General features: G+C 38.8%; 1 protein-coding gene across 2 annotated transcripts in view; it reads right to left on the reverse strand.

The window, feature by feature from the left end:
* The window catches only part of GALNT3 (polypeptide N-acetylgalactosaminyltransferase 3), a 43,552-nt gene extending 22,327 nt beyond the window's left edge, over positions 1-21,225 (reverse strand). Inside the window, exons 1-2 of one of the 2 annotated variants that reach the window (XM_078070927.1) lie at positions 20,853-21,225; positions 321-941 (exon numbers count right to left, since the gene is read on the reverse strand). In XM_078070927.1, coding sequence (XP_077927053.1) covers positions 321-832 — 512 coding nt within the window. In that variant the 5' untranslated portion in view covers positions 833-941; positions 20,853-21,225. Of the gene's footprint in view, positions 1-320; positions 942-20,536; positions 20,801-20,852 lie in introns of those variants that run through there. The other variant, XM_078070926.1, reaches the window with a different exon arrangement.
* Between the last annotated feature and the right edge of the window lie 5,698 nt (positions 21,226-26,923).

The raw sequence follows: 26,923 nt of genomic DNA on the forward strand, positions 1-26,923 counted from the left end.
AAAACGGCCCCATATTCCCTACTTAATAGATTAGAAAACTAAAGCATTTAAGAATAAAGGATTTCTTTGTGGTTCTACAGAAGTCAGATCTAAAATTTAGTTTTCCAATTTGTAAGGTAACAACTTTTCATGTCTGCAATGCCTCACCAAGCACAGATATGGTTGGCCTCAATACTAAACAAAAACATAATTAAACAAATTAAACAGCAATTGTTGATATTTGCCTCAGTGTGGCTGAAGAACAAGCACATTCTTTAGTTAATGCCCCTCCCCAGAAACCCTAATGTTAAACAGTAAACAATGAATATTCTTCAACATACTCAGGAGGTCGAGTGTCTGGTCCAAGATCTCGGTGTAAAGAAATCCTGTCACTTGCAAAAGCGTTAAAACAGTGTTTGGCTTCTCCACGTTCTTTTTCCTTCTGCTCTTCAACACTTAAATTGGTTGTCTTGAATGCTTTACCAGAAGCACCAGGTGCATTGGAATCCTGAGGTGGGCGGTCAAGAACCGGTTTCAATTCTGCTGCTGTATAATATCCTTGCAAACAGGGTCTCTCACCAGCATCAATGCTTTGCCTGACAGGTGCTCCTATTTGCATTTTTGGCATTGCATCTTTAATATTGTTTACAGCTTCTAACATTAAATCAAACATCTTGTTTTTGTTTATATTTCTTTCCATCTTTGATTCCTCTTTGGAATATTGAACACTTACTTCTCTTTGCATTAAAATCAAAAATATTATAAAGAAAAAAATTACTGCACCAAGCTTCCAGAACTTTTTATGATAATGTCTTTTAAGATGTAATTTTACTAGTCGCTTTATGTGAGCCATTCTGACATTAAAAGCTTGCCACTTGACAAATAACAGTTATAGTTTCCTCTGTTACTTATATTTTTTATCATAGAGTTGCTGGCAAGAAGATTTCATTAAATGGTAATACCTATAAACAGAAATGATAAATGGCATTAGTAGCTATTCATTCCTATAGGCAGGGGTCAATTCATTCATTCAAGCAACAGCTAAACATAAGGTATAAACAACGTACTCTTATGGTTAACAAAAATACAAAAATATCTTGCCCTCAAGAAATTACACTTTTGGAAGAACACATTGCTATAATTAGTTATAATCTATTAAGGCTATAAAACATTAGGGATTTCCCTCCAGTAAAAAAAAAAAAAAAAAAAAAACCTTGTAAGCTGTGGCTAATATTTACTATATGATAGGCATATAATTATTTTTATAAACAAATTTAGAGAATTTTTAAAAAGGTATCTTAACTCAATGACCAAGGGGCCAAAAGACTTCATTGAATTGATTATAAAGAAAGGGGGAAATCCATAAGAAAGCAAAGGTATATAGGGACTGTTAGGCATACATCTAAAATAGTGGCTTTTATTTTATGGAATTTGCCCTCAATGTATGAACCTCTACTCCAAACGAATCAGTTAAGATTATAAACTGGCATGCTCTCAAATTTGTTTACCTGATAATACTTGTGAATCCTGACAGAACCAATAAAGACTAGAAAATTAAGAGCATCTATTGCATTTTTATACCACAGCTATTTTCTTTTCTTTAACCACAGCTATTTTCAACAACTCACACAAATACAAAATCTAACAGCAAAAAGAAGATGGCACTAAGCTTTACTTGAAGTGACTCTAAAAAGGCAACAAAGATCATTGAGTTACAAAAGCAGTATTTGGTTTAATAAAATACTGCTTGCAGTTGACCCTAAGAACAGAGCAACATGTTTATTAAACTCTAATATGGGCCACCAAAAATGAAAGAAAAGAAAAAGAAAAAAGAGAACTTTGATGACAGCCTGAGTCACAGTGAGGGTTGATTTTCTTTATGATGAAGTTTTAAAAAAGGCAATATGAAGGGGTTTCAGTATATAATTACATACCATGCACCATTATACTCAATCCTATTTGCAGGGGCAAAGGGGAAGGAAAATGACTTTTTCCCTAAATCCTAACCATGTTTTAAGTCAAATTTAATTTATAGAAGTGAAAACTACGTTTGACACTTTATTCAGTTTCTCTTCCAAAGATATTGCTAAATTTAAAATTAAAAAGCCAAGTTCTAAGATGGATTCTCTGGCCTTTAGTAAGACATTTTAAGCTAAATAAATAAAATACGCAGAACTTGAATAGTTAGTTCTATATACTACCTCTATTTGGAAAGATGTATATGTATGTATGTATGTATGTATGTATGTATGGAATAGACACTTTGGCTTCAAAAGATAACTCAATTATAATGTATATTGCTCATAAAAATGAGATTTCAATATTACTGAATTTGGGTTGCTTCAAGAGCCGCATGTAAGAATTAAAATGACCTGGTTAGCTTTTTACATTATTTAAAGACATAATATAAATAGTTTTAGAACCACACAAATGTTGCTGTGCAAATTCTTATGTATCAAATGTTGTGCTAGGCTCTGGCTACCAAATTAAAGATAGCTCTTACTTTCAAGGAGCAGAGACTAGTAGGAAATATGGCATGCCAACGTGCAACCATAAAACATGTGCTAAGATGGAAGACTGAAAGCAATACGGGAGGTAAGGAGAAATGTTAGGGAAATTTTGCCAAAGATAACACTGGTGAGCAGAATCTTGAAAAGATAAGCAATTTTTAGGCAGGTGGACAAGAGAGAAGAGAAAGAGAGAATGACAGATGCAAACACATAAAAGCAAGACAAGACATGGGCAGTCCAAGTGGAAGACACAGATAGGAAATAGCAGGAGGGGACGCTGGGAGGTCACTTAAAGACTAGCACACAAAGTGAGTCTGGAATCCACCAATTTTGTTCAGAGTGGAAGGAAATGGATTATATTAAGGAAGAATCATAATCATATTTATGTTTTAGATAAGTCACAGGTTCCTCAGCACCAGTAAAGGTGATGAATACCAAAGAAATGAGGAAGGTAGAAAGGATGGAGAGGACTAATTCAGGAGTACAGGAAGTAGAATCAAATAGGACTTGGTGAAAGAAAGGGAGAATGGAAGGTGGATGGCTGAAGTGATGACATTAACAAAGGCAGGGAATATAGGAAGAAGGGTAGACTTGGGGTGGGAATTAGATAATTTGTTCAGTTTGGGAGACAAATTTGAGATGCTGATAGGACTTCCAAGGTGAGTTCTCATGAGCAAAAAGATACATAGGACTGAAAATCAGGGAAAAGTTCTGTGCTAGAGATGAAAATGTGGGAGTCAGTCTTGGGGTACTGAAGAGTTCACCGACAGTATATACAGTAAAGAGGCCAGAGAAATAGCTACATTTAAGGGGTGGGAGGAAAAAGGATAAACTGGAAAGATAGATCAGGGGGAATATGAAAACAAAATAGAGGACAGTCAAGGGAAAACAGGTTAACAGATAAAGTATCCATGTCATGTGGATATAGATTTTACAACCTGCAGTTTACCCTTGAGAGATGTTAATTCTTTGACAGTTGGTTCATCTTTAAAAGTAAACTGCACTAGACCTAGTCCAATGGGCTTTAGTGCAAAACCAGGAATGAACCTCGGCAGAGAATCCACTAGACTAGTTATAGTCCTGCCTCCAACATCTAGGGCTTAGGATCTAGGGTGCATTCAGAATAATAGGGCAACAACCTGATCTAAGAGGTTCTAGGAAGATAAGAACAGGCAAAAGTTGAGGCTTCATAGGATAATGGTCACCTATGAAATACTACCTGATCACCTTTAATCACAGTTTGATAAATAGATATAAATCAACCTATGTTCACCCTCCTTCCTGTCCCTGAGTCAACCACCAAAAATCCCCTTCCCCAGTGCTGCTAGTGATATTAGATCTCCTGAGCAGCCAGATATAAGCTAGATTAGGAATTTGAGAAGGAATGAGCTGGTCTTCTTAGGATGTTTTAACAACACATAAATCAGGAAAGGGTTCAGGGAAAGTACAGAGTAAAGGGAGATGACAGAACTAGATACTTCTATAACAATGATGGTTTTCCCAAAATATTATATGCCAGAAGTCATATTTGTGGGTAGGGTCGGGAATGAGAAAGAAGGATGGAATTAATGAGGTGGTTGGAAGAAAGGTTTTTTTTTTTAGGAATAAATTATAAACTAGAAAAGTCCTTCATCAATCGGACAAATAATCCTATCATTGTGTGTGTGTGTGTGTGTGTGTGTGTGTGTGTGTGTGTGTGTCTCTATCTACAGACGTCACTCAATTAGTAGGTTTTAGTTTAGGATGTCTCCAATGAGGGAGTCAAGGAAAACTCATGTAGGATACAGATAGTGTGTCCCTCATTCATGGTTGTTTTTCTGGCACTTACCAGAATGTTGGTGACACAGTGAACACCCAATATAGGTTTGACTGGAAAAGGAAAGAAGGACCAAGATTTCATTCATTATTAGAAATAATAAAGCAATAATTCATTTCTGTTAAATGTTGATTAGGTCCCTGATATTTTAACATTACACAGGTTCTCATTTAGTCCTCCAACAATCTTGTGAAGTCATTCCCATTTTACTGACAAACACTGAATGTCAAACTGATTAAGGGGCTTGGCCAATGCCATTTGTTTAAGTGGAAAGGTAGCATTCTCCCAAATGTGTTCAAATTTGAACTAAATTACTGAGCTTTTAACTTATCTGAAATAAGATCTTTAAGGGTCAAAAATTGATACTCTAGGGGCACCTGGGTGGCTCAATCAGTGAGGCGGCTGACTTCTGATTTCGGCTCAGGTTGTGATCTTGGGGTCCTGGGACAGAGGCCTGAGTCAGGCTCTGCACTCAGAGGGGAGTCTGCTTGAGGAGTCTCTCTCTCCCTCCCGTTGTGCCCCTAACACTGCTTGCGTGCACTCTCTCTAAAATAAATAATTTTTTTTTTTAAAGAAGAATTGATATTCTAAATGTAAGGAGATAAGGGAAAAACCTAAGGAAAGAACTACAAATAGCTTCATATCAGGTAAGGTTTTCTGGACAAATGAGTTAAAAAGGAAAAAAAAAAAACCCACACAACTGTTTTCAGAGCGTATTTTTAGAAATAAAGATTGAGGATGAGATTGTAGATTTTAACAATGGAGGATTAACAGATTGAGTCCTTTCAGTAGCAGAGTCTACTAATGTAGGAACAGGATGCTTTCCTCTTTTCAGATTATTTCAGAAGGGAATAGTCTTTTATCAATTGCTGATCACTTGAAGATTCCAACATAAATCTCCCAGGGATTTTTATATGACTTTTCTGTCCTTTGCTGCTAATGTGCAGTATCAGGATTCCATTAATGAAAATTACACTCAACATTAAGCATCTCTATCAGCGGTCTTCAACTCTGGATACACATTAGCAGAAAGCTCTTTTAAAAAGAGTGCTTTAGGCTTCCCCTCTAGAGAGTTTGATTTAATTGTTCCAGGGGCAAGGCATACATAGGGCCTGCTTTTGTTGTTATTTTAGGCTCTCTAGATAATTCTTTTTTTTTTTTAGATTTTATTTATTTGACAGAGACACAGTGAGAGAGGGAACACAAGCAGGGAGAGTGGGAGAGGGAGAAGCAGGCTTCCTGCGGAGCAGAGAGCCCCATGCGAGGCTCGATCCCAGGACCCTGGGATCATGACTTGAGCCGAAGGCAGACGCTTAACTGACTGAGCCACCCAGGCACCCCCAAAATAGATTCTTGATATAAAATGACCAAAAGTTATTTTGACTTAGATAGATTAGATGAAATCCAAAGCATGAATGGCCCAAAGTTTCCTGAAAAGGCTTAGAAATTAATGGTGATATAAATGAGGCACTGGGGTTTTATTACTAATTATAGTGTTGTAAAATCATTTTTAAAATATTTTATTCCCATTATAAAGATGGAAAAACCCATATTCTGAACAATAAAACACATAATCCAACATAATAAATGAATGAGTTAAAGAAAACCAGAATTCTTAATTCCCATTCCTGGGAATAACATCATGTTCCTAGACCTCACTACTTACCAAATTTGAAGACCTATGTGAAAACAGCCAGTGAAACAAAACAAATTTCTCCTAGAATCAACTTCCAATTAAACTCAGAAGTTTCAGAGATGAAAAAACAAAAAATCAGCACAACAGCAAATTCAGGATATAGAAACGAGCTGATGAAGGTCTTGTTCTTATTGTACTTTCTAAACCCTTAAATACACCTATCTAAAATGGTCACTTGCTAATTATAAAACATCAGATTCACAGGAGATAGGAATACCATGAAATTGTTTTTTAAACTAGAAAAAATTAATTTAAATTCAAAGACCTTCTAAATTCTAAAGTATAAATGTCTAAAATTAGAAAAATAAAATAAAATTCAGAAGCCCCTGGTCTTAAAGAATATCAATCTATATGCTAGTTTATATGTAGACATTACAAGAGGGCATTAATAATAAATAAAAATATCCACAAAATGATATTTTATAAGGCTAAAACAATATGCATTATTCTAACAGTCTGTGAGACTGGGTTAAAATCAATGGATTATTCTCAGGGGTAAAAATATGTTTCTCTCTGAAGAGAAAGAACTGAAATACCACAAATTAAAATAATCCAACTACAAAGCTGTGGCTACCAGTTATGTAGACTATGGTTTCTCAAACTCTAGTGTGACAATGAATCACCTGAGAATGTTGTTTAAATGCAGATTCAAATGGGAAAAGATCAAGATAAGATCCATCTTTAGTCTCTGTTGTCCCTTCCAGGTGGAAAAGGACACATTGCAAAAACATTAGTTAAGCTGTTAGTTTAATTTAAAAATTCCAACTGAAGCAATCTTCTAAAGCAGTAAAAACAGAGCATTTCATAACTGCACATGAAAGTAACATTTAATAAAATAAGAGGAAAGTGGTTCTTTCCATTTCTTGTTCCTATATTCAAGAGAATAAACTTTTACATCCCCAGGGATTTAAGGTCTGGTTCCAGGTGACTTTAACTGGCACAAAGCCTAATTGGTATATGAAATGTGCTTGCTACTGCAAGAATTAAAGCATGATATAAAGAGTTAAGGGTAATCACAAAAAGCAAAAAATTACAAAACTATATACCTAAAATGTAGCATAGATTGTAGATTAAGAAAAGTATAGCACTGCAAAATTAATATATACTGAATCACTGCCACACATTATCATCTAGATTTCCCAATCAAATTAAAACAAAACAAAACAAAACAACAACAACAAAAAACTTGTCCTAATAATAAACCTTATGTGCTCGGGCAGAGATTTTATTAAGTGCCCTCATCTGCTGGTTAGGGAAGGGAGGAGTGGCAGGAAGTCATTTCTGCTTGTATTCATTGGTAAAATCAAATTTCACAGTGACTTGCTATTGTGGTTTGTTAGTTTTGATTATGTCTAAGTCCATGTCCACATCCTTGCCTGCAATTCTTCTGAGCAGGAAGTGACTTGTGGATGTATGACAGGTGACAAACACTGATGCAAAGCAAACTGCACCGAGATGGAGGAGGCAGAAACATCCCAAAGATCCCAGCTAAAGACAAAGTAGAGTAGCTCTGGCTGGCTGGAAAATGCCACCAGTGGACAACTAATTGCATGTAATTGTCATAGAGTAGGATGACTTTCTGAACAGTAGTATCTGCAGGTTATGTGACAAAGAGCCTAGTGACAGAGTTGACCTCCAACAACTTAGAGGCACAGGTTTTAATACAGAAAAGCGTGTGGCCAAACATCCAACTTCTCAGCTAAACCTGGTCAGATAAGCATCTCCATTAACAATATTATCTTTGAAGGTGAAAGGTTATAGACAGGATTTTGTGGACCAGCCAATTCTACCGTTACAGTTTGGAGCAAACAAGTAATTATGGAACTATAATACACTTTGGGGAGAGGGTAGGATGATGGTGAAGGGGAGCTCACATACTCTCCAGCTACTGTGAATGAATCTGCAGCTGTGAAAGATATATACTGATAATTTATGACATACTAGACAGTAGAGAAATTTTGAGGAGTGATTTGAGTGGTCCCACAGATTACCCACTTAACTAGTACTTCCCCTGGGCAGAAGGACTACATTTTAAAAGATTTCTCTGTGTATTTACCTTGTAAACATAATTGATGGCTCTTGGATTAGTAAGGAGACAAAAACTACATAGTGATTTGAAAAAGGAAAGTTTAATCTATTATTGAGAGGATTGGAGTAACAGGGAATTGGTGAGTGAGTGAAAGAGAATTCTAAATGTTATAGAAGTAGATACAAGGGGCAACCACTACCCACAAGGCTGAGATGAGGGCCCAAGGAAGAACCCTCCCCTCACCGCGCTGAGATCCAGAGATCTCTACAGAGAGAGCACAGTGTTGGCTCCCTGATGGTGGAAAAGTGACAGAGGTGTTTCACTAGTGAGACTTGCCAAAAAAATCTGCCCTCTGTGGAGTCCCAGAAGAAGCCAGTCATAGCGAGGTGTCAAACCCTGGAACCTGCTAGGTGCTGAGGATAACCGCTTGCTTCTGGTTGCTGATGGCACCTGGAGTTAAGAAGCTGTCTTCTACAAGAGTCTAGTGTACGTTCATGTATAGCCTGGGCCAATATGGCGCCAGGCTGGTTCCTGGGATAAAATCTGGGCAGCAGGCTCCCTAGAAACCCAGTTTTGTGGGCCCCCCAGAGTGCACATGTGTGGGGCTAAACACAGAGTGTGGGGATCGGTGACTTAGGCAAGGGAACAGGTCCATGATGTCTATAACTCCAGGGTACAACACTACTGCCCAAGTCAAGCTCTGGAGAAAGTGCAGGGGGTAGGGGTGTGCCAACTCTAGAGAAAGATGTGCCACACAATTACCTAACACTAGTGAAAACTATGTGGAGGCTGAGAAATAGAGAAAAAATATGCCCAGAAAGAGCCTAACCAGGAAGCCACCCTGAAACCAGGAAGGGAAGCACCTTCTATTTCCAGTGTCCCTCCAGTGCCCTCTACTGGTAAGGCTTAACATCAATACCAGTCAGCAAAGGAGAAATATTTACAGGGCCCTGCTCCATTATTACAGAGCAGAAGAGACTACATTTGGACCTGAGAGACAATAAATTGGTAACAGCATAGTCTACCCTTTTGACTACTCAGTTTCCATATGTACACACTTTCTCACACATTTGAACTCTTGTACAATAACAAAACAACTCTATATTCTACCTAACAAGATGCAAGCATCCTCCGTACAAGTGAAGAGGAAACCTCAAAATGAGATGCAGAGTGCCGATAGCCATTGTATCCATTACTGTGACATTCTGAATTACTTTTCAAATTCTGTCACAATCCCACCTAATATTCTGTTACCTAAAGACTAAATTATAAACTTAATATTAAACAATTCCAATGTAATAATTTGTTTAAAGAAGAAGAAGAAAATGGGAAGGAGAGAAGAAAATGTCACCTCCAAAAATAAAGGTCTATTAAGTATAGTGACCCAGCTGAATGCCCAGAAATGTTACTGAAATGCTCCCAAATTTTTCTGGGTCTGATTACCCTCTGGTTCTCATAGACTTCACAAAGACATCTAAAGTACTTGCTACTTTTTGCTCATCAGATACAATCAACATAGTATTATCAACATAGTAAATCAAGGTGATATTTTGTGGGTTGTTGGGATAATTAAGATTTCTAGGACAGGAGAACTGACCTGGCCTTGGCTGTGCTAGATAAAAGCAAATTGCCTTTGGTGGTCCTTGTAAATTGGTATGGAGAAAAAGCAATTAACCAAGTCAATAGCTATATACCAAATGCCAGAGGCTGTGTTGATTATATCAAGTAAAGATATCACATCTGGGACAGCAAGCACATTTGGAATCATCCAGTGATTAAGTTTACAATAGTCCATTCATTTTCTAAGATTCATCCAACTTTTGCAAAGGCCAAATGAGCTAATCGAGATGTGATAGATATCTCAAGTCTTATTTCAAATCTTTGACGGTGGCACTGATCTCAACAATCCCCTTGGGGATACAGTATTATCTCTGATTTACTATCTTAGAAGGAAGAGAAGTTCTAAGGTCTTCCACTTAGCTCTCCTATCACAATGGTCCTCAATCTATGACTTAGAGAACCAATATAGGGATTCTGCCAGTCATCCAGAATGTCTTCCTTACACATTAAGGAAATGGAGAAATAAGCACAGGGTAGATCTGCTGACACCTGGGCCCCCTGTGAGTCAGACTTGAGCAAAGACTCCATCTATTACCTAACTACTCTAATTCCCCATTATGACTAGAGGGCCACAAATGGTATTTTGGCTCCCTAGGAATTCGTATGAAAGGTCTGAGTATTTTCTTTTCCCCAAAGCATGGCTACATGTCTCTCTGGAGAAGGCTTTTGAGGAAGATCTGTGGTAAATGCTTGAAGCAATTGTGCAGCCTTCCTCAAGACTAGGCCTCAACTTCAATCAAAGGGCTCTGGGCCTGTGAAGTGACTTACATTTGGAAACTGGGTAAGAGGTAATGATACTCAACTGTGGCAACCAAAGTCCATGTTTTTGCCCCCAGGCCTAGTTTTTTCTGGTATATACACAAAGTGATACTGTGGTACTGCCCATCTATTTCATTCATTCCATTTGCAAAACAATGCCTTCTGATTACATCTCTGTCCCCGATTTCCATTACTGCATATATCCCTTCTTTGTCTTTGGTGATTAAATGCTACCACTTGTCTTCTGCTACTATGGGATCCCATCATCTCCACTGAAACCAGGGAGCCAATCTTAATAGCCTACAAAGGAGAGCAACCACAGATTTTTTTCCCCCACTAATGCAGGGACTTCCCTCACTAATGTTTTTCTCAATATCTTAGTAAAGGGAGAGTATACTGGGCCTTATCATGGAACATAGTTAGAGGATAGGCATGCAGATTGCACACAGTAAGTTCAGCGAATATTCCTTTTATGAAGGAGTCCCAAAACTCACAATTAGTAGACAATTTCTATCCACTCATTCTCCCTTTTGAGGCCTCAGAATATTAAGGGATAAGGGAATGGGGGAGCAAGTGAGGAAGACTGCTTGCTGCTCAATTGCTATCACTTTGCATTCACCTTTCTACAGGCTTATCTACAACTCAATGGGTACTCATCCTCCACCTTTCAGCTTCCATTCCTCTCTAGAAAACGTGTCAGTGAACTTTCTATAAAGGGCTAAAGAGTAAATATGTTTTACTTTGTGGACCTTACGGTCTCTACTACAACTACTCAACTCTATTGTAGTTGTGCAAAAGCACTCATACACAATAGACAAATGAATGGGCACAGCCAGTTCCAATAAAATTTTGTTTACAAAAACAGGTGGTGGATAGAATTTGGCCCAAAGGCTGTAGTTTCCCAACTCCTGGTCTAGAAATCCAAAAAGTCTTCAACCTGAACATTTACATATTTCCCTGTACTTACCCAGTCTCCATTAACTTCCACATTCCCAGATATAAAAGAACCAAATAGTCCTTCACAAACCCGTAACATCATTAAAAAAAAAAAAAAAAAAAAAGGCATAAAATCAATGTCTGCCTTTAAGATTAGGCGATATTTGCACCTATTTTGAAACATACAATATCCCTCCACTTATCTAGTCACCATCTGAAATTCCTGCATTACCCACCCCTCATGGGTAAAGAATGAAAACGTCTTATTAATACATGTTTCAGTTGGAAATAAACCAGTGTCAGACTAAACTTTAATTCTTCTCTCAAAAGCCAACCTCAAACAGGATAATTTTCCTCAGGACCATACATAGTCAGTTACCACACAGTGAGGTCTATGAGAATGCTGAATGCCAAGCTCCATATAGGGAAGAGAGGGATACCTAATTCTGTGGGATTTGTACTTAATTCTTTAGGTAAAGGGGAGAGGCCCTGAGGGGTTTTAAATAAGGTGATGACCTAATCCCACAACTGAAATTTTAAAATGCTTATTCTTGAAGCTGTGCTGCATATAGATTTTTGGGGGCTGAGGGGCAAGCCAGAAAGGAGACTGAAGGTGATTAGGAGGCTATTAAAAGTAATCCAGGTGAGAGATTGAATAGAAGGGGTGTGGAGGTTTGGTAAGAGATCTGGGAGTCAGGGTTAGTTGAATTCAGCAAATGAATTGATGTGGAGGCTGGGAAGGTTGTTAAATGGTGAAGTGTGTAAAGATGGGTTCTTGACTTGCTGAAAAAGACCAGCTAAGGAACGCTCTCTGTTCTAGATTATCTGCAAAGGAGGACCTGGAGCTAAAATAACAGGGCAAGAGGCCATGAATGCTAACAGAGGTCATGATAGAGGGTAAGGGTATGAGAAGGAGACTGAGGTAATGACAGCAACAAGTCTTAATCAGTTCAAAAAAAATGGGTCATATCTGAGAAAAACAAAGGTCATGGTCAAAAAGCTCAAATAAAACAAAGAAAATAATTTGCATCAGAAGTCCTAGGTATGCAAATTATATATATTATATATTTTATACACATACACACACACACACACACACACACACACACACACACACAAAGAGAGCATTGTTTGCTCACAGGGAGGAAAATCAGGTGTCAGAGGGCAACAATGAAAGGAAGACTTATCATATACACCTCCTTACTTTTTTAAAATTTTGGACCCTGTGAAGAGAGTGACTACTTAAAAAATAAGCTGGAAAAAAGTGAAGATAGAATAAAGATTTTCTGACAGGTAATATCTCAAATTTCTTAATCCCATTTCTCAAGAAGCTACTGGGGAATGTAGTCCATCTACATGAGACAGTAAATAAACAATAAAATCATCCATATCTAAGAAATAGGGATTCCATCAGAAATGTCAGTAAAGAAAAATCCCAAACAACTGCTATGGAACAGCTCTAGCAAGCAATAGTCCAAATTGGAACGAGAGGATAGAGAGCTTCAGAAGAAACCAATAAATCGGTGTGATTATGTGGAAAAATCATACTGAAAAGATGTCGGAGTATATAGAAATAGAAACTGATATGTGGAAAAACTAAGCTTTTTCTTAAATGAATTAATTATTAACTCCATGATTAAAATAATTTTACTCAGACTCACAATATACTTGCCTCAGTAAACAATATGTACATAATCATCATAAGTAAATACTAAAATGGAAACAAAAAATGTGAGAATTATATTGGGAGGCAGAAGAAGGGAGAGCAAGGGGAATGTGTGTAAGAGAGCTAAATATTTATCTCCTTTAATGGGAAGTCAGTAGACAATATCAAATATTGATAACTTAAGAAATAGCAGTATATGCACATTATTGCAAAAGACAAATACCGCAAAAAACACCTAAAAGAGGTTGACGTTGTTGCCTAGAGGCAGCAGGACTGGGGGAGATGAGAGTTGACTGGATTTTTTAAAAATTTTTTATTCTTAATTTTTTTAGAAGATTTATTTATTGGAGAGTGAGTGACTGAGTGGGGAGAAGCAGACTCCCCACTGAGCAGGGAGTCCAACACGGGGACCCAGGGGATCCCACAGATACCCTAGTATGCTAGTAGAATGACTCTGCACATTAAAGCATCATTTTTATCTCCACAATAAGTTAAATAAAAAAAAAAAAAAGAGTTGACTGGATTTTTGTTGCTATTGCTGTTGTGAGCCTTTTAATAATTCTTTCTAATTTTACTTACATATAAGTAGGATAGAAGTACAGGATTTGGAATCAGACAGCCCGGATTTGAATACTGGCTCTGACATCTCACTGGCCTCATAGAGGCAAATTACTTAATCTCTCAATTTTCTTGTCTCTAAAATAGGGAGAAAAATAGCATGCACCTCATTGAGTGGCTTTGAAGATTAAATGTTTAATTCACGTAAATTGCTTAAAATATGCCTGGCACATAAGTGCTCAATAGTAAAATAGTAAATAAGGGCTAATACTTATTAAGACAACAAATATTAACTCTTGTTAATTAATAAAAAATATAAAGACATTAATTAATAACTAAAACCTCATTTTAAAAACAGGAGCCACATATTAAAGTCTTTTCCCTCTGTGAGAAAACTCACAAAGTTAACACCCCCAGGTACTAAGTTGGACTTTATTTCTTGAGACTACAGTCTTCACTTTAATCCACAGTTAGGGGTGGGGGTGGGGAAGGAGAAGACTGGTGAAAAATTCTACTTAGTGCTGGAAAGGGGGAGCTCAAACTGGAATCTGAAGGGTGAGTTTTAGCTAGATAGGCCAAAAGAGGAGGGAAGAGAGTTCCAGGCAGGGATGATGACCCTTGAAAAGACAAAGGCAGGAGGAACACGGTGATAAAAAAAGGCTAGCAGAGCCAGAACAGAGAGTAACATGACAGAGGTGTGCGCACTACGCAGGAACAAAATCGTGCCAGGCCTTTAGGCTGAGTCAAGGAGTTTACCTTATCCTAAGGTAATGAAGGGCTTTAAGCAGTTTTGAATGTTTTGAAAAGATCCCTCTGGGTACAGCATGGGGAACCAACCAGCAAGAATTCAGATAATCAATAGGGAGGCCATTTGCAAAAATCCAGGCAAGAGATGATGGTAGTGACAGGAATGGAGAAAAGTAGATAGATTTGAAAAGTATTTATGTAAGGGGCGCCTGGGTGGCTCAGTCGTTAAGCGTCTTCGGCTCAGGTCATGATCCCAGGGTCCTGGGATTGATTCCTGCATCGGGCTCCCTGCTCCGCGGGAAGCCTGCTTCTCCCTCTCCCACTCCCCCTGCTTGTGTTCCCTCTCTCGCTGTGTCTGTCAAATAAATAAATAAAACCTTAAAAAAAAAAAAGTATTTATGTAAGAGGTAAAACTGACAAAATGCCTTTTTTTTTTTTTTTGGTCTAGTCTGATTATATGATTTAAGTAAAAGCTGCCCCCCTTAACTCCTCACCAACAGCAATATACTCAATTGTAAAACATTCATAAACAAAAACTATAAGACATTTCAATCATAAAGTTAACTCTTCACTTCTAAATGGTAAAACCCAGGTCTTGGAACAAAACCAAAAGGCACAAAAATAATATAGAATTCAAAGGAATAAGATGGAAATAACAGCAACCTAAATTCAATAGACTAATTATGGACATGAAACAAGTTTCCTAACTCCTCAATTTCTGTGGTTGCTGCCCATTAAAAAAAGCAAATATCCTGCCTGCCCGATGCCTCTCCCCTCCCTGTGCCACTTTTACCCTAATATTTTTACTCCACAATAGGCTTAGAGGAAAGAGAAATATTCCATGCTTTGCAAATATCTAAAGGGGTGTGTGTGTGTGTGTGTGTGTGTGTGTGTGTGTACGAACACAGGCACAAAAGCAGATTATATTCAATCATATATGTAAAGTGCATGATAGAATTATGAATAGGACATCTCCCCCCAGCTCAGGTGTATATTGAGGTGTGTGTGTTGTGGGGTACAGTTTCCTAAGTGAGGTGAGAACTCAACTGAGTCTTAAAAACCAGAAAGAGTTATAGAGGTAAAGATAAAAGGAAGGTATCTCAGCAGGGGGGGAGTAACAAGAGAAAAGCACACAGGAAAAAACAATGAACTCTGTTGTTGGAATATAAAATTTTGGTTTACGGAGTACAGATCCATAATTAAACAAGGGTCAGATTCTGTGGGACCATTTTAAGGACCATGGGTTCTATCCTGAGCAATGAGAAGTTACTAAAAGATTTAAGCAGAGGAGAAATTCAGGTTTACATTTTTAGAGATCATTAGCTGAGGGGTTCTGCTGAGAACGGATTTGAGCTTAACACCATCTGCTAAGATTTCAGGTAGCAGGTGGCTATGGTACCCCAGTTAAGAGTTGATGAGACCCTGAACTAGAGAAGTAGAATTTGTGGGGGAAAGAAGGGTGAAAACGTTAACAGATTCAGTGATCTGATAGTTGTGGAGGTTAAGAAAAGAGAGTAAAAAAATGACTTCTGGATTTCTGCCATGATAGTTGGATAGTGGTACAGATCCATAAGCCATTCTCCAAAATCCCTGCAGCCAAATATGTTTTAAAATTCAGAATATTTTGAAAAAAAATTCAGAGTATTTTGGATGTTAGAAAGGAGATATGGTTTACATACCCAATATAACAGTGTACCCCCAGCAGTTCCTGGAACAATACCAAGTAATCAAATATAGCAGCATATCTGTAGAAGACACATCCCACCAAGTGGAATAAATGATAAATAGCTTCCTGACAGTGCATTTAGGTTTTGTAGCAAATTGAGTTCAAGTTTTGCTGACAAATGAGTTACCAAAAACATTTTGGTTTTCAGAGACTTTTTTTTTTTTGGTTCTGGAATTGTGGATAAGAAATGTTAAATGTAGTAACACCTACAAATAAAATATAGGAAGTAAAACAGGTTGTTTTTGTCTTTGATGGGATGAAGGTTCTGGTTTACTCAGGTATAATCTCAGATAATTATGACATCTTAAAGATGTCCAGCGGGGATTGGGATAGATGAACAAACTGGTTGGGACAGCTTGAAACTAAAACAATTACAGGGAAAATGTAAACTCGGGGAAATACTCTATTTGGTGCCAAAAATATGAGCCCAACTCAGAGAATGACTCAAGGAAATTTCATCTGTCAATAGTCACTAATGACCCAGTATTCAGAGTCCTCCTTGTCTCTGCTGTACCACATAAATTAATGCATTCTGGTCTCTTGCCATTGCTGGCACCGATTTGAATTCAATGTTGCTATTAGCAGTACATTAATTGTGTTAAAATTACCCAAATTATAGAAAATGAATTATTCTGATATTGATGCATAATTCTGATGCATAATTAGGTGATTGAAAATATGTTCTTCTCTATCAGATTTTCTAACCATAAAAGATCTGTCATAACAAATGCATTTCTACACTTTATGAACCAGAGAACTGAATATGTTCTCAAGATGATTTGGGCATTGATCATTTGCAAAATATTAAATATACTTATTTTCTTTTGGAGAAAAATTCCTTCTATCAGGAGTGAAAATTAAAAGCTTCTATGGAAGGCTTAATCATCCCATCAGAGCTTCCAAGCCTATGTCCCTACAGGTCACTTAGGGACCTCATCCAACCTCTCAATCTCCCAATCTAGTCTTTTTAGGGGCTAGGAGTCTGATTCCTAGAATTTGTCTCTTATATCTGTTTCATAGTAAAAGAAAAATATATATAAAATGTGAACAGACTACAACAATAAACTGGCTTATGTTTACTTTAATAATTTTTTTTAACATCCCATCTAGCACTATTAACATGCCATAAAATTTAGAACTTAGAACAGAGCTGGACAGAATTATTTTTCTCTCTCAAACTTTCACTTGGTAATTGTTACCATCAAAATCCCCTCAGAAAAACTTTTCGTTTTGCCTGTCCCCAAACATACTACACTATGTTGAAGGATCCATTTAAAACACAGTAATGTACAGTGAAATTTCATACAGTTCCTATGTTTGAGAGATTTAGTCTAGCATCAGGTCCTAGAGTCTCAAGTCCTAAATGTTTAATGAGAATTAGAGTACAATTCTATATTTTTAAAAATGTACAGTTTGGTTTTCTTGCTTTCAAATATGTGTGTGTATATGACACAGTATCCTAATAGAAAAATCAGCCTTAAAAACGCAAATTCAATAGGATGCCATTTTTTGCATTGTAGGTTCCAGCCATTTGTGGTCATAAAAATCAATCCAGTGTGTTGAAACCAGTATTTTTAAAATAATAGAGAAAATCCACGTTGTGAGGTTAATTATTGTTTTGTGAGCCTTGTTACACACACACACACACACACACACACACACACACACACACAGAGTATACTGCACTGAAGCATAGAATACATTTCTTATTGAGGATTACAGTCCAAAAAGAAGTTTTAAAAATACTAATGTTGAAGAAGTGTGCTTGCCAGCCAAAAATCTAGAGTGTTGCCAATGGAGGGATGACCCTGGGTTGCTGCCTCATAAAATATATTTTAAGCCAATACAATAAAAGATCAGAAGACTAAATTATGTTGTCCATGTTGACTTAAAAAATTAACTGTGGCTCTGAAATACCAAGGAAGGATTAAACATCTCAATCCACATGGCATCTTCAATACACATGTGATCCACAGTAAGAGAAGAATGACATCCTCACTCATTCTCCCTGGAGTTAGGCATCATCTGGACAAGTAGAAATTAGGGTAAATCAGAGCTGGACAAAGAACAACGGACTATTCTGTACTCATAAAGGCCCTACAAACTATATGAAAGACAAAAAGATAAACATCTTATGATAAGTGGGATTAAAGGTGGTGAAAAGATAACATGAGCCTTGAGTCAAGTCTCTGGAATAATAATGCCATGTCTACCACTAACTTGCTAACTTGCTGAAGTTAGAATACCTCTCTCAGCTTTGGTTTATCACAAACTGGATGGATTGACTAAATATCCAAAGTGAGAAGGGCATCCTGATAATGCTAGGACAAGAGGAGATTCCTGATTTAAAGCCTCATTATCTTAATCTAGGGAAGTTTGTTTGTTTGTTTGTTTTTTCTATTTTACAGATAGTTTAACTGAGGCACACTGTTACTCTAGCTAATGTAAACATGTTACATTTCTCCCTTAAGAGTAAAGATAGTCTAATGACATCTGGGTCAATAATCAATGAAGTTTAAATTAATACTCTAAACTTGAGGAACAACACCTACCTCTAATTTTTAAATAGTATTTAACATATGTATTTCTCTGAATGGAGAGATTAGGAGGGCCAGCCAGGCTCTTTTGACAAAAGCAGAAAGCATTGCTTGAAAATATCATTAATAATGACGTCCTGTTTGTGTGGCTGACTTTTTATCTTTAACTGCACGTTAAAAAAATAATAATAAATAAAACAAAAATGAGAGAGAGGGAGGCAACCCGTAAGAGACTCAACTATGGGAAACAAAATGAGGGTTCCTGGAGGGGAGGGGGGTGGAGGGATAGGGTAACTGGGTGATGGGCATTAAGGAGGGCACTTGACGGAATGAGCACTGGGTGTTATATACAACTGAACTCTACCTCTGAAACTAATAATACAGTATTTGTTAATTTGAATTTAAACAAAATATTTAATAAAAACAACAACAAACTATAGGATTTGCCTAAGGTATTTTGTTAAGTGTGCAAATTTAAAATATATTTTTAAAAACCAGCAAATATAGCATAAACAAATGTAGGCACTGGAATTGCCGTTTATTATTAGAAATCTCTATGTATAAATGCTATAGTTAAAGCGATATAAAAAGAAAGATGCTTGGTACAAATAAGCTGCAGAATGTTTAAACTAATATGTATGCTAGACTTCAGATATTAAAAAGTAAAAGTTAAATTTAAAGAATTCTAATTGTAGGGTATGACTTTAACCTCATGTCTTTTAGCCACAGACTCAAAGAAAATGTATACAGTAAAAGCAGCAACAGATTTTCTCACAACCGGAAATTCTCAAATGAAAACACAGCAACTTTCTTATTTTTTAACAACAGAATTTGAATTTAAATGTCTTCATTATGTAGTATAACTTTTATAGCAAGTTACACTGGCTTAATCACATTTTCTAAAATCAGAAAAATTGTTAACTCTATGGGGTTCTAAAAACAAATATAGTTATTTGATGAGTTTGAAGTGAAGTGTTTTTGATGAGTTTTGAGAGAGAAGGAAATAAAAGGCTAAGGTAAGCACCCGTTTCACCCTCAATTCTTAAGCTTCAGAAAAGCCTAATTAGGCAGGGAAAGGAATTTGGGCCTGGCACACCCAGGTTCAGTCGTGGCAGGATCCTGAAACAAAGTTTTTCTGAACCTTTGAGTCATATGCCACAGGCAAACCGGAGCCGCGATATACAGGGCTTAAGTCAACAGGTCCTTTCACGAGATAGTGTGCGGTTGGTGAGTGGCAGTTGGATTTCTTCCTGCCACGAAGAAAATAACTCTTCCCGATCAAACCGGAAAGCGGGCGCAGCTCTGGCTTAGGGAGTGCACCCGGAAAAGTGTACAGACCAGAGAGAGGGAGAGAGAGAGATGTCCGCGTCCCGACCACAGAGCGCTTTCCAAACCACTCGGAAACCATTTAAATGGCTAGGGCGGCCGCGGTTTCCAGCCTAGGACTGTCTGGGGTCCGGCTGGGAAAGTTGCCCGGCAAAGCCATGCCCTTTCCCGTCGCGGACTTGTTCCCCACCCCCCCCCCCCGCCCGCCCCGGCACCGGGACGAGAGGAGCCCAGCAACCTGTTAGCACGCGTGCAAACGCGGCCGTCTCGCGCCTAGCCCAGCCCCTCAGACCTCCCCCCACCCCCAACTCTGAGACTCTCCCAGGGTCAAGCTGCGGGCCACCGGGACTTCTGACCGGGTCCGGCTCCTCGGGAGCCTCCCTACAGAGACTGCCAGGGGCGACAGGGCTAACCCCCGGCGCGCCACCTGCCCCGGCCTCGGGCGCCCCTTTCGGCGTCTCGGGCGGGGCAACTGAAACACTGCTCTCGAGACCACCTCCAACCGGCCACTGGGACCGTACCCCTCTCCCCACCACGTGAACCTTCGAGTCCGTCCTACCGCCCCTTCCGACGCTGCCCAGGGTCTACTGGTCCCCCCGCCCCTGGCCCGAGCGCCGGTCCGCCCGCTTACCTGGCGGGTGGGCACGGCAGGACGGCGGGAAGCAGCGGCCGGGCGGGCGCTGGACTTGGGCCGGGCGCCAGGTGCAGGTGGTGGCGGCGGCGGCGCCTCCGGTTGCTGTCGCTACAGTTGCCGCTCAGTCCAGCTCCGCCTCCGCCGCCGCCGCCTCCTGCCTTCCCGCTGGGTCTCCTGCGTTGCCAGGAGAGGCCGAACCGAGGCTCCGCTTCCTCTCGGAGTCTCCCAGGTGAGCTCCAGCCTGCGACGTCGGCAGGGGCGAGGCCCCCGCCCCGCGCCTGCGCGCCAGGCTCCCGCCCCGCCCAAGCCCTACCTGAGCGCGCCAGGTGAGGATCGAGCGCCGCGCTCGCTGGGTGGGGGCGCTGTCCCCGCCGAGCGCAGCCGCCGCTCCCCTTCTCTCTCCGCGGACCGTGAGGCTGGTTCTCCAAGCGAGGCGCGTCTCTGTCCGTCTACATTTGAGGAGTCCTGCCCTGACCTGGTGGCAGTGGTCACCTTGTAACCAGAAGTCAGTCTGGGTCCTTGGGGAACCAGAAGGTCTGTATTCCCCTCACACACTTCTGCTCCTCTCCACGGTTCGCCAAAATGAAGGGGTGCCCTGCCGGGAGACTGGGGGGCCCAGTGCCCCGGAGAACCACCTCATGACGGCTGCAACTGTTGGCTCGTACGGTTTACTCGAGCAAGGTTCAGCAGCTTCTGTCACCAGTTAGGTTCGTGAGCTATTGGGTGAGCTTCCTTCCCATGTACTAGTCTTGATTTCATCACTTGACTCATTCGGCACAGCTAGTGGTTTCCGTTTCTGTAAGCGCGCGCTCTGGTAGGGGCGCCTCACGTCCAAAGGAGGAGCCTCCCTCTTCCAGGGAAGAGCCTCTGGTATTTGGCAGAGCGTTACTAACTTGGGGGGCACCAACCCTTCCTGGATTGCTATCGAAAGGCAAACCAATTCCCAGAGGAGAGAGAAAGCAGCGACAATAGAGAGAAACCTGCTGTCCTTGTTTGGAAAGACACTGGCTTCCTGGAGAGGTTTTCCTTCCACTGTAGGTTTGCTTGAAAGCTCACCATCTATTGGGAGGGTGACAATGCAGACTCTAGGGAGATAGGGGGTTTTGCCACTGTTTTTAAAGACAGAATTTGTCTAACAGTATTTTTTCCTTTTATGATATTTACAACTTTGTTTCAGCCTTCCTTCTGCTGTTATGACAAACATTGACACACCCAAAAGCAGGACTTAAAAATGACCTTTATGCCTTCCTATAAACTCATTCACTATTTGGCTCTATCTTTAATGTACATATAAATAGAAAAATAGCCAAAAATGTTTTAGTATCATGTTAAATTACATGGTGGTAGGTTTTTCTATAAAGTTTAGCTGTGGTCTTCCTCCTGTATTTTGACACATATACTTACGGTTTCTATTTATTGGTATGTTAGTGTTATGTGTGACCTAAAACTAAAATTTAGAAATACTGGTTAGTATAGTATCAATAGGTGTAACTTTAGAACTTGACTAGTCTGACATTGGTTTTAGCATCCACAGTACTATTCCTTTTTTTTTTTTGGAAGATTTTATTTATTTATTTGAGAGAGAGAAAGAGAGAAAGCATACAAGTGGAGGGGAGGGGCAGAGGGAGAGGGACAAGCAGACTTGTGCTGAGCAGGGAGCCTGATGCAGGGCTCCATCCCAGGACTCTGAGATCAGGACTTGAGCCAAAGGCAGACGCTTAACTAACTGAGCCACCCAGGTGTCCCCATCCAGAATGCTATTTCATACCACACCTATGAATCAGATTTAAAACTTCGGTTAGTTGTTTGTATTGTAGTTATTTTGCAAGCATCAAGGAAACTTTTTGCGTTTGTGACATTTTAATATCACTACCTACAAACAATTTTTAAGCTTTCCCTCTCTCCCCTGCAAAAAGTTCAAGAGCTCCTTATGTGTATGACCATACTAACTTGATAATATTTGTCCTTAGGTCCAAATCTGAAAATACTACCTACCCAAGTCCACCTACCCAGCCCCTTTTTTTGAGGTTCTGCAACTTTCTTTGTTGTTTGCCTCTAGATGGAGATTAGAGGCTCAGTCTTCGGGAAATTTGGGAGAAATCCTATGTGTATAACCACAGAGTCTGTTTCCCATGCCTTGCATCACCCATCTCTGAATGAGGCAGGAACCAAAGATTATCAGAGTTTTGAGGTCCCACCAGGCAAAGAACAACAATTTTGGCTGACAAGAGCAGAACAGAGCAAATGGATATAGAATAGCAATTTGGAATCCAAGGACTGAGATGCATTGACAGCAAGACAAGTAAAGTCAAATAATGATTGGAAAAAGAAGCTAGGGCAGACCTGCAAAAAGAGAGAGCAAGCAAATAAGACCAAAATGCTGCATGAGGGGTGAAAAAAGAACAGAACAAATATAAAAATCAGAAGTTACTAAAAATTGACTGCCAGTTTTACAATAGAGACAGACAATTTAAACAAGGAAAACAGTTTTTTGGGATCTGGCATACCTACCAGCATTATGGGTACTATTTCATTTCATTCTGAAAGCAAAGTCTTAAAATTAATAAAAGTTTTTTACTTAACAATAAAATCAAAATGCTGCAGGCCCAGAAGAAAAGTATTATGCTGCAATCTTTAATGCCCTAAATCCAATGAGATAAAGAGTTTTTGAAAGTATCATCCTATTCAAGATTATGAAATACAGAATTTGTGTTATAAAGGGGAAATTAGTATTTCTTTATAAAATAAAACCCAGGAGACTTAGTGTAGACATGCTTCTCAGAAACAAGCTTATTTCAGTCCTGCATGTTTGGCATGTAATGGCAGTTAAAATAGAAAATTAGAAAGATTTCACATAGGAAAGAAGAAACATATCTATCTACACACGGTGGGGGGTGGGGGAGAGAACTAGCCATAAAATGCTTATTTATATAGACTTAAAATAATATTCACTGTTTCATAATTTTTGTTAACATTTAAATTAATGCCAAGACCAGTATCTAACACTGAGTAAGTACTCAATAAATATTTGTTAAATTAATAAATTGATCCAGTAAATACCATGAAAAAAACCATCATGCATAATGTCTTACGCTGAGTACAACTCCAAAGAATGGTTTAACCAAATAGTATGGAGAAATAATCTAAGGCAAGTAGACTAATGGACTAAGAATTTGAGGGACAAGCGTCTAGTAACAATAGCTATCAGCTATCATGTCCTGATGTTTCAAAAGGCACTCTGCAAAGCAACTTATACTCCTACAAGTTAGTTTACTTCTGGGCTTAAATTTCCTCTTCCTCAAAATAAAACACTGGTACAAGGTGATTACCAAGTTCCTTTACACATTGATTCATGTAAATTCCATGATAAGATAATGGTAATGCAAAAAAAAAAAACAAAAATCCTCTGGATATAGGAATAGCAATTAATGGAAACCAAAGATGAAGGAATGGGAATTACTTAACTGAGATAGAATTTTTTTTTTTTTAGAGATTTTATTTATTTATTTGACAGAGAGAGACACAGCGAGAGAGGGAACACAAGCAGGGGGAGTGGGAGAGGGAGAAGCAGGCTTCCCGCGGAGCAGGGAGCCCGATGCGGGGCTCGATCCCAGGACCCTGGGATCATGACCTGAGCCGAAGGCAGACGCTTAACGACTGAGCCACCCAGGCGCCCCTGAGATAGGAATTTTAATTCATAAAATTAATTATAATATATAATATAACTAGTAAAATTATTCAGATTCACTAAGTCCAACTTTAAATGTCTTTAGTTTGTTAATTTGTTTGTTGGTTACCCAGGGCTTAGCAACTTTAGCTTGAAACATAACTGCCTGCCTGGCTTAGCCTTTAAAAACAATTTTGCCTTATGTGGAAACTGGAGTCTTCAGTCAGATCTCAAAGTCAAACTGAGAGTTTGGCTCAAAGACTAAACAGACTGAAATAATTTCTACTAAAAGAATTGAAAGGCTATTGATTTAAAAGGAGAATAGTGCTGGTACCATAGTGAAGAGCCACAAATATGTGGGTATTTTTTTTATAACTATTCAGCATAATGCTACATTGTGTTTAAAATATTATAAGAGTTAAAACAGTAAAACCATGAATAGATTATTTTTAGTATGAACTTTTTTGGACAGTGTCTTGTATGAAGATTGCTTATGAGGGTTTTTTCCCCTCTAAGAATATCAACAGAACAACCATCTGCGACTTTCAAAGAGGTACAGATTTCTATGATTGCGCTTATTGACTTAAAATGCAACAGAACTATGTTTTGTTAATCTTGTACCCTTAATGCTTGGCGCATAGTAGGTGCTCAATAAATATTTGATGAAATGGATTGAGTAGAGTGCAGTGTTTCAAGCTTTTAAGCATTAGCATAAGAGCAAAAAGAAATACCATGCTGAGTCAGGCTAATATTCAATCTAGCTAGCTCTAAATTCTGACGGTGGCATCAAAGCATTTCTTCTGGGAAAAGATGGTGATAGTCCTGCATGATGTTGACCTCAGATATGTACTCCAGGTGTCTCTTACTCACTCTTTCCTAAATTGATCTCTCTTTTTCTGTAAAATGGCTTTTTAAATTGTAATTCAATTCATATTTATTTTAGAAAAATCAGAAAATACAGATAAACTAAAAGGAATCAGTTGGAAACACCCCAAATTCCTCCCATGTAGATAAATCAGTGCTAACTACCAGACCTGTTTCTACTGTTTATCTCTCCAGATACTTTTGAAAAACAAGGGAGAGTGGAATGAAAGATATAGAAGGAGACAGAGACGTTTTTTTAAAATAAAAACTAGGTCATATTGGGATCTTGTTTTGTAGCCAGAGTTTTCTACTTAACATATCTTTCCATGTCAATGAATTCATTTTTTTACAGCATTGTTTTTAATTATTGCATGGTTTCTTTTTGTATGAATATATTTAATCAGTCACTTATTGGACAATGAAGATTGTTTTCAAATTTTGCTAAATTTTGCTATTCAAACCGTGCCATGATGCTCACATTCTTTAGTGCTCACTATCTTCATCTGTGGAAACATTTACACTGCCTTTCTTCTGACTTTGTTAAGCCACTTTGTATCAACCACCCAAGATCCTAAACAATGATATTAGAAGAATCACATCACAAAGACAAATCAAAGAAAATATATTAATGATTTAGCACTTCCTATGTGTAAAAATATTAATTCTAGTTACCAAAACTTTATGTAAAGCATACTAATTATAATTAAAACCTTATCAGAAGGACATCTGGCTGGCTTAGTTGGAAGAACGTGAGACTCTTGATCTCAGAGTCATGAGTTCCAGCCCCACGTTGGGTATAAAGATTATTTAAATAAATATTTTTTAAAAACCTTATCATTTTAGAAATAGGAAAGTAGAGTATGCCCTTAATATGGAAAAGTCAGATCTCTTACCTTCTCCTGATCATAGCACACTAAGCTTCCCACCTCTGAAAATCTGTGTGTCTTTCTTCACTTCTCCAAATCCCCTCCAGCCCAGTGAAGGCCCTAGTCTCCTATGGAACCTCCTAGACCAGCCCAAATCACCTTGGTATTTCTTAATTCCAGTGCAGTAGCATAAAGTAAATTTCCCTCCTCCCTTGGTCCTTGCCTCCCTCCTTACTCCAATTTCAAGAAGGCAGAATTGTGGAGAGACACTACAAATGGTATAATTTGTTGTCAAATGAGTTATGATAATTTGTTAAATAACTTAAGTCATAGAAGATAGGGATATTCTTTTAGCATAATAGCTCTCAGATATTAGGCCAAAAGAAATAGCATCATTGTGACTAAATTCAAGAGAGAAATATTGATTTTTCATGCATATTAGAAGGGGAATTTTGAAAGAAATTATATTTTTTCAGTGTCTTTGATTTTTTTTAAAGATTTATTTATTTATTTTAGAGAGAGAGAGAGCAGGGGGAGGGACTGAGGGAGAGGGGGAGAGAGAGAGAATCTCAAGCAGACTCCTGGCTGACTGTGGAGCTCAATGCCAGGCTCAATCTCATGGCCCTGAGATCATGACCTGAATTGAAATCAAGAATCAGAAGCTTAACCGACTAAGCCACCCAGGTGCCCCTTAGTGTCTTTGATTTTTAATCTATTAAGAGAAAAGTAATTTACTGCCCAAGTAGTATCTCATCATCATACCACCTTCTCTCCCCCCCCCTTTTTTTTATATTTGAGAGAGAGAGAGCATGCACACGCACTGCACATGAATGAGGGGAGAGGGAGAGAATCTCTAGCACACTTCCCACTGACTGTGAAGCCCGACTCAGGGCTTGATCCCACTACCCTAGATCATGACCTGAGCCGGAATCAAGGGTTGGGTGCTTAACCAACTGAGCTACCCAGGTACCTGCCTCCTTCTCTACA

Source organism: Halichoerus grypus, chromosome 4, assembly GCF_964656455.1.
Source record: "Halichoerus grypus chromosome 4, mHalGry1.hap1.1, whole genome shotgun sequence".
NCBI classification, from domain to species: domain Eukaryota; kingdom Metazoa; phylum Chordata; class Mammalia; order Carnivora; family Phocidae; genus Halichoerus; species Halichoerus grypus.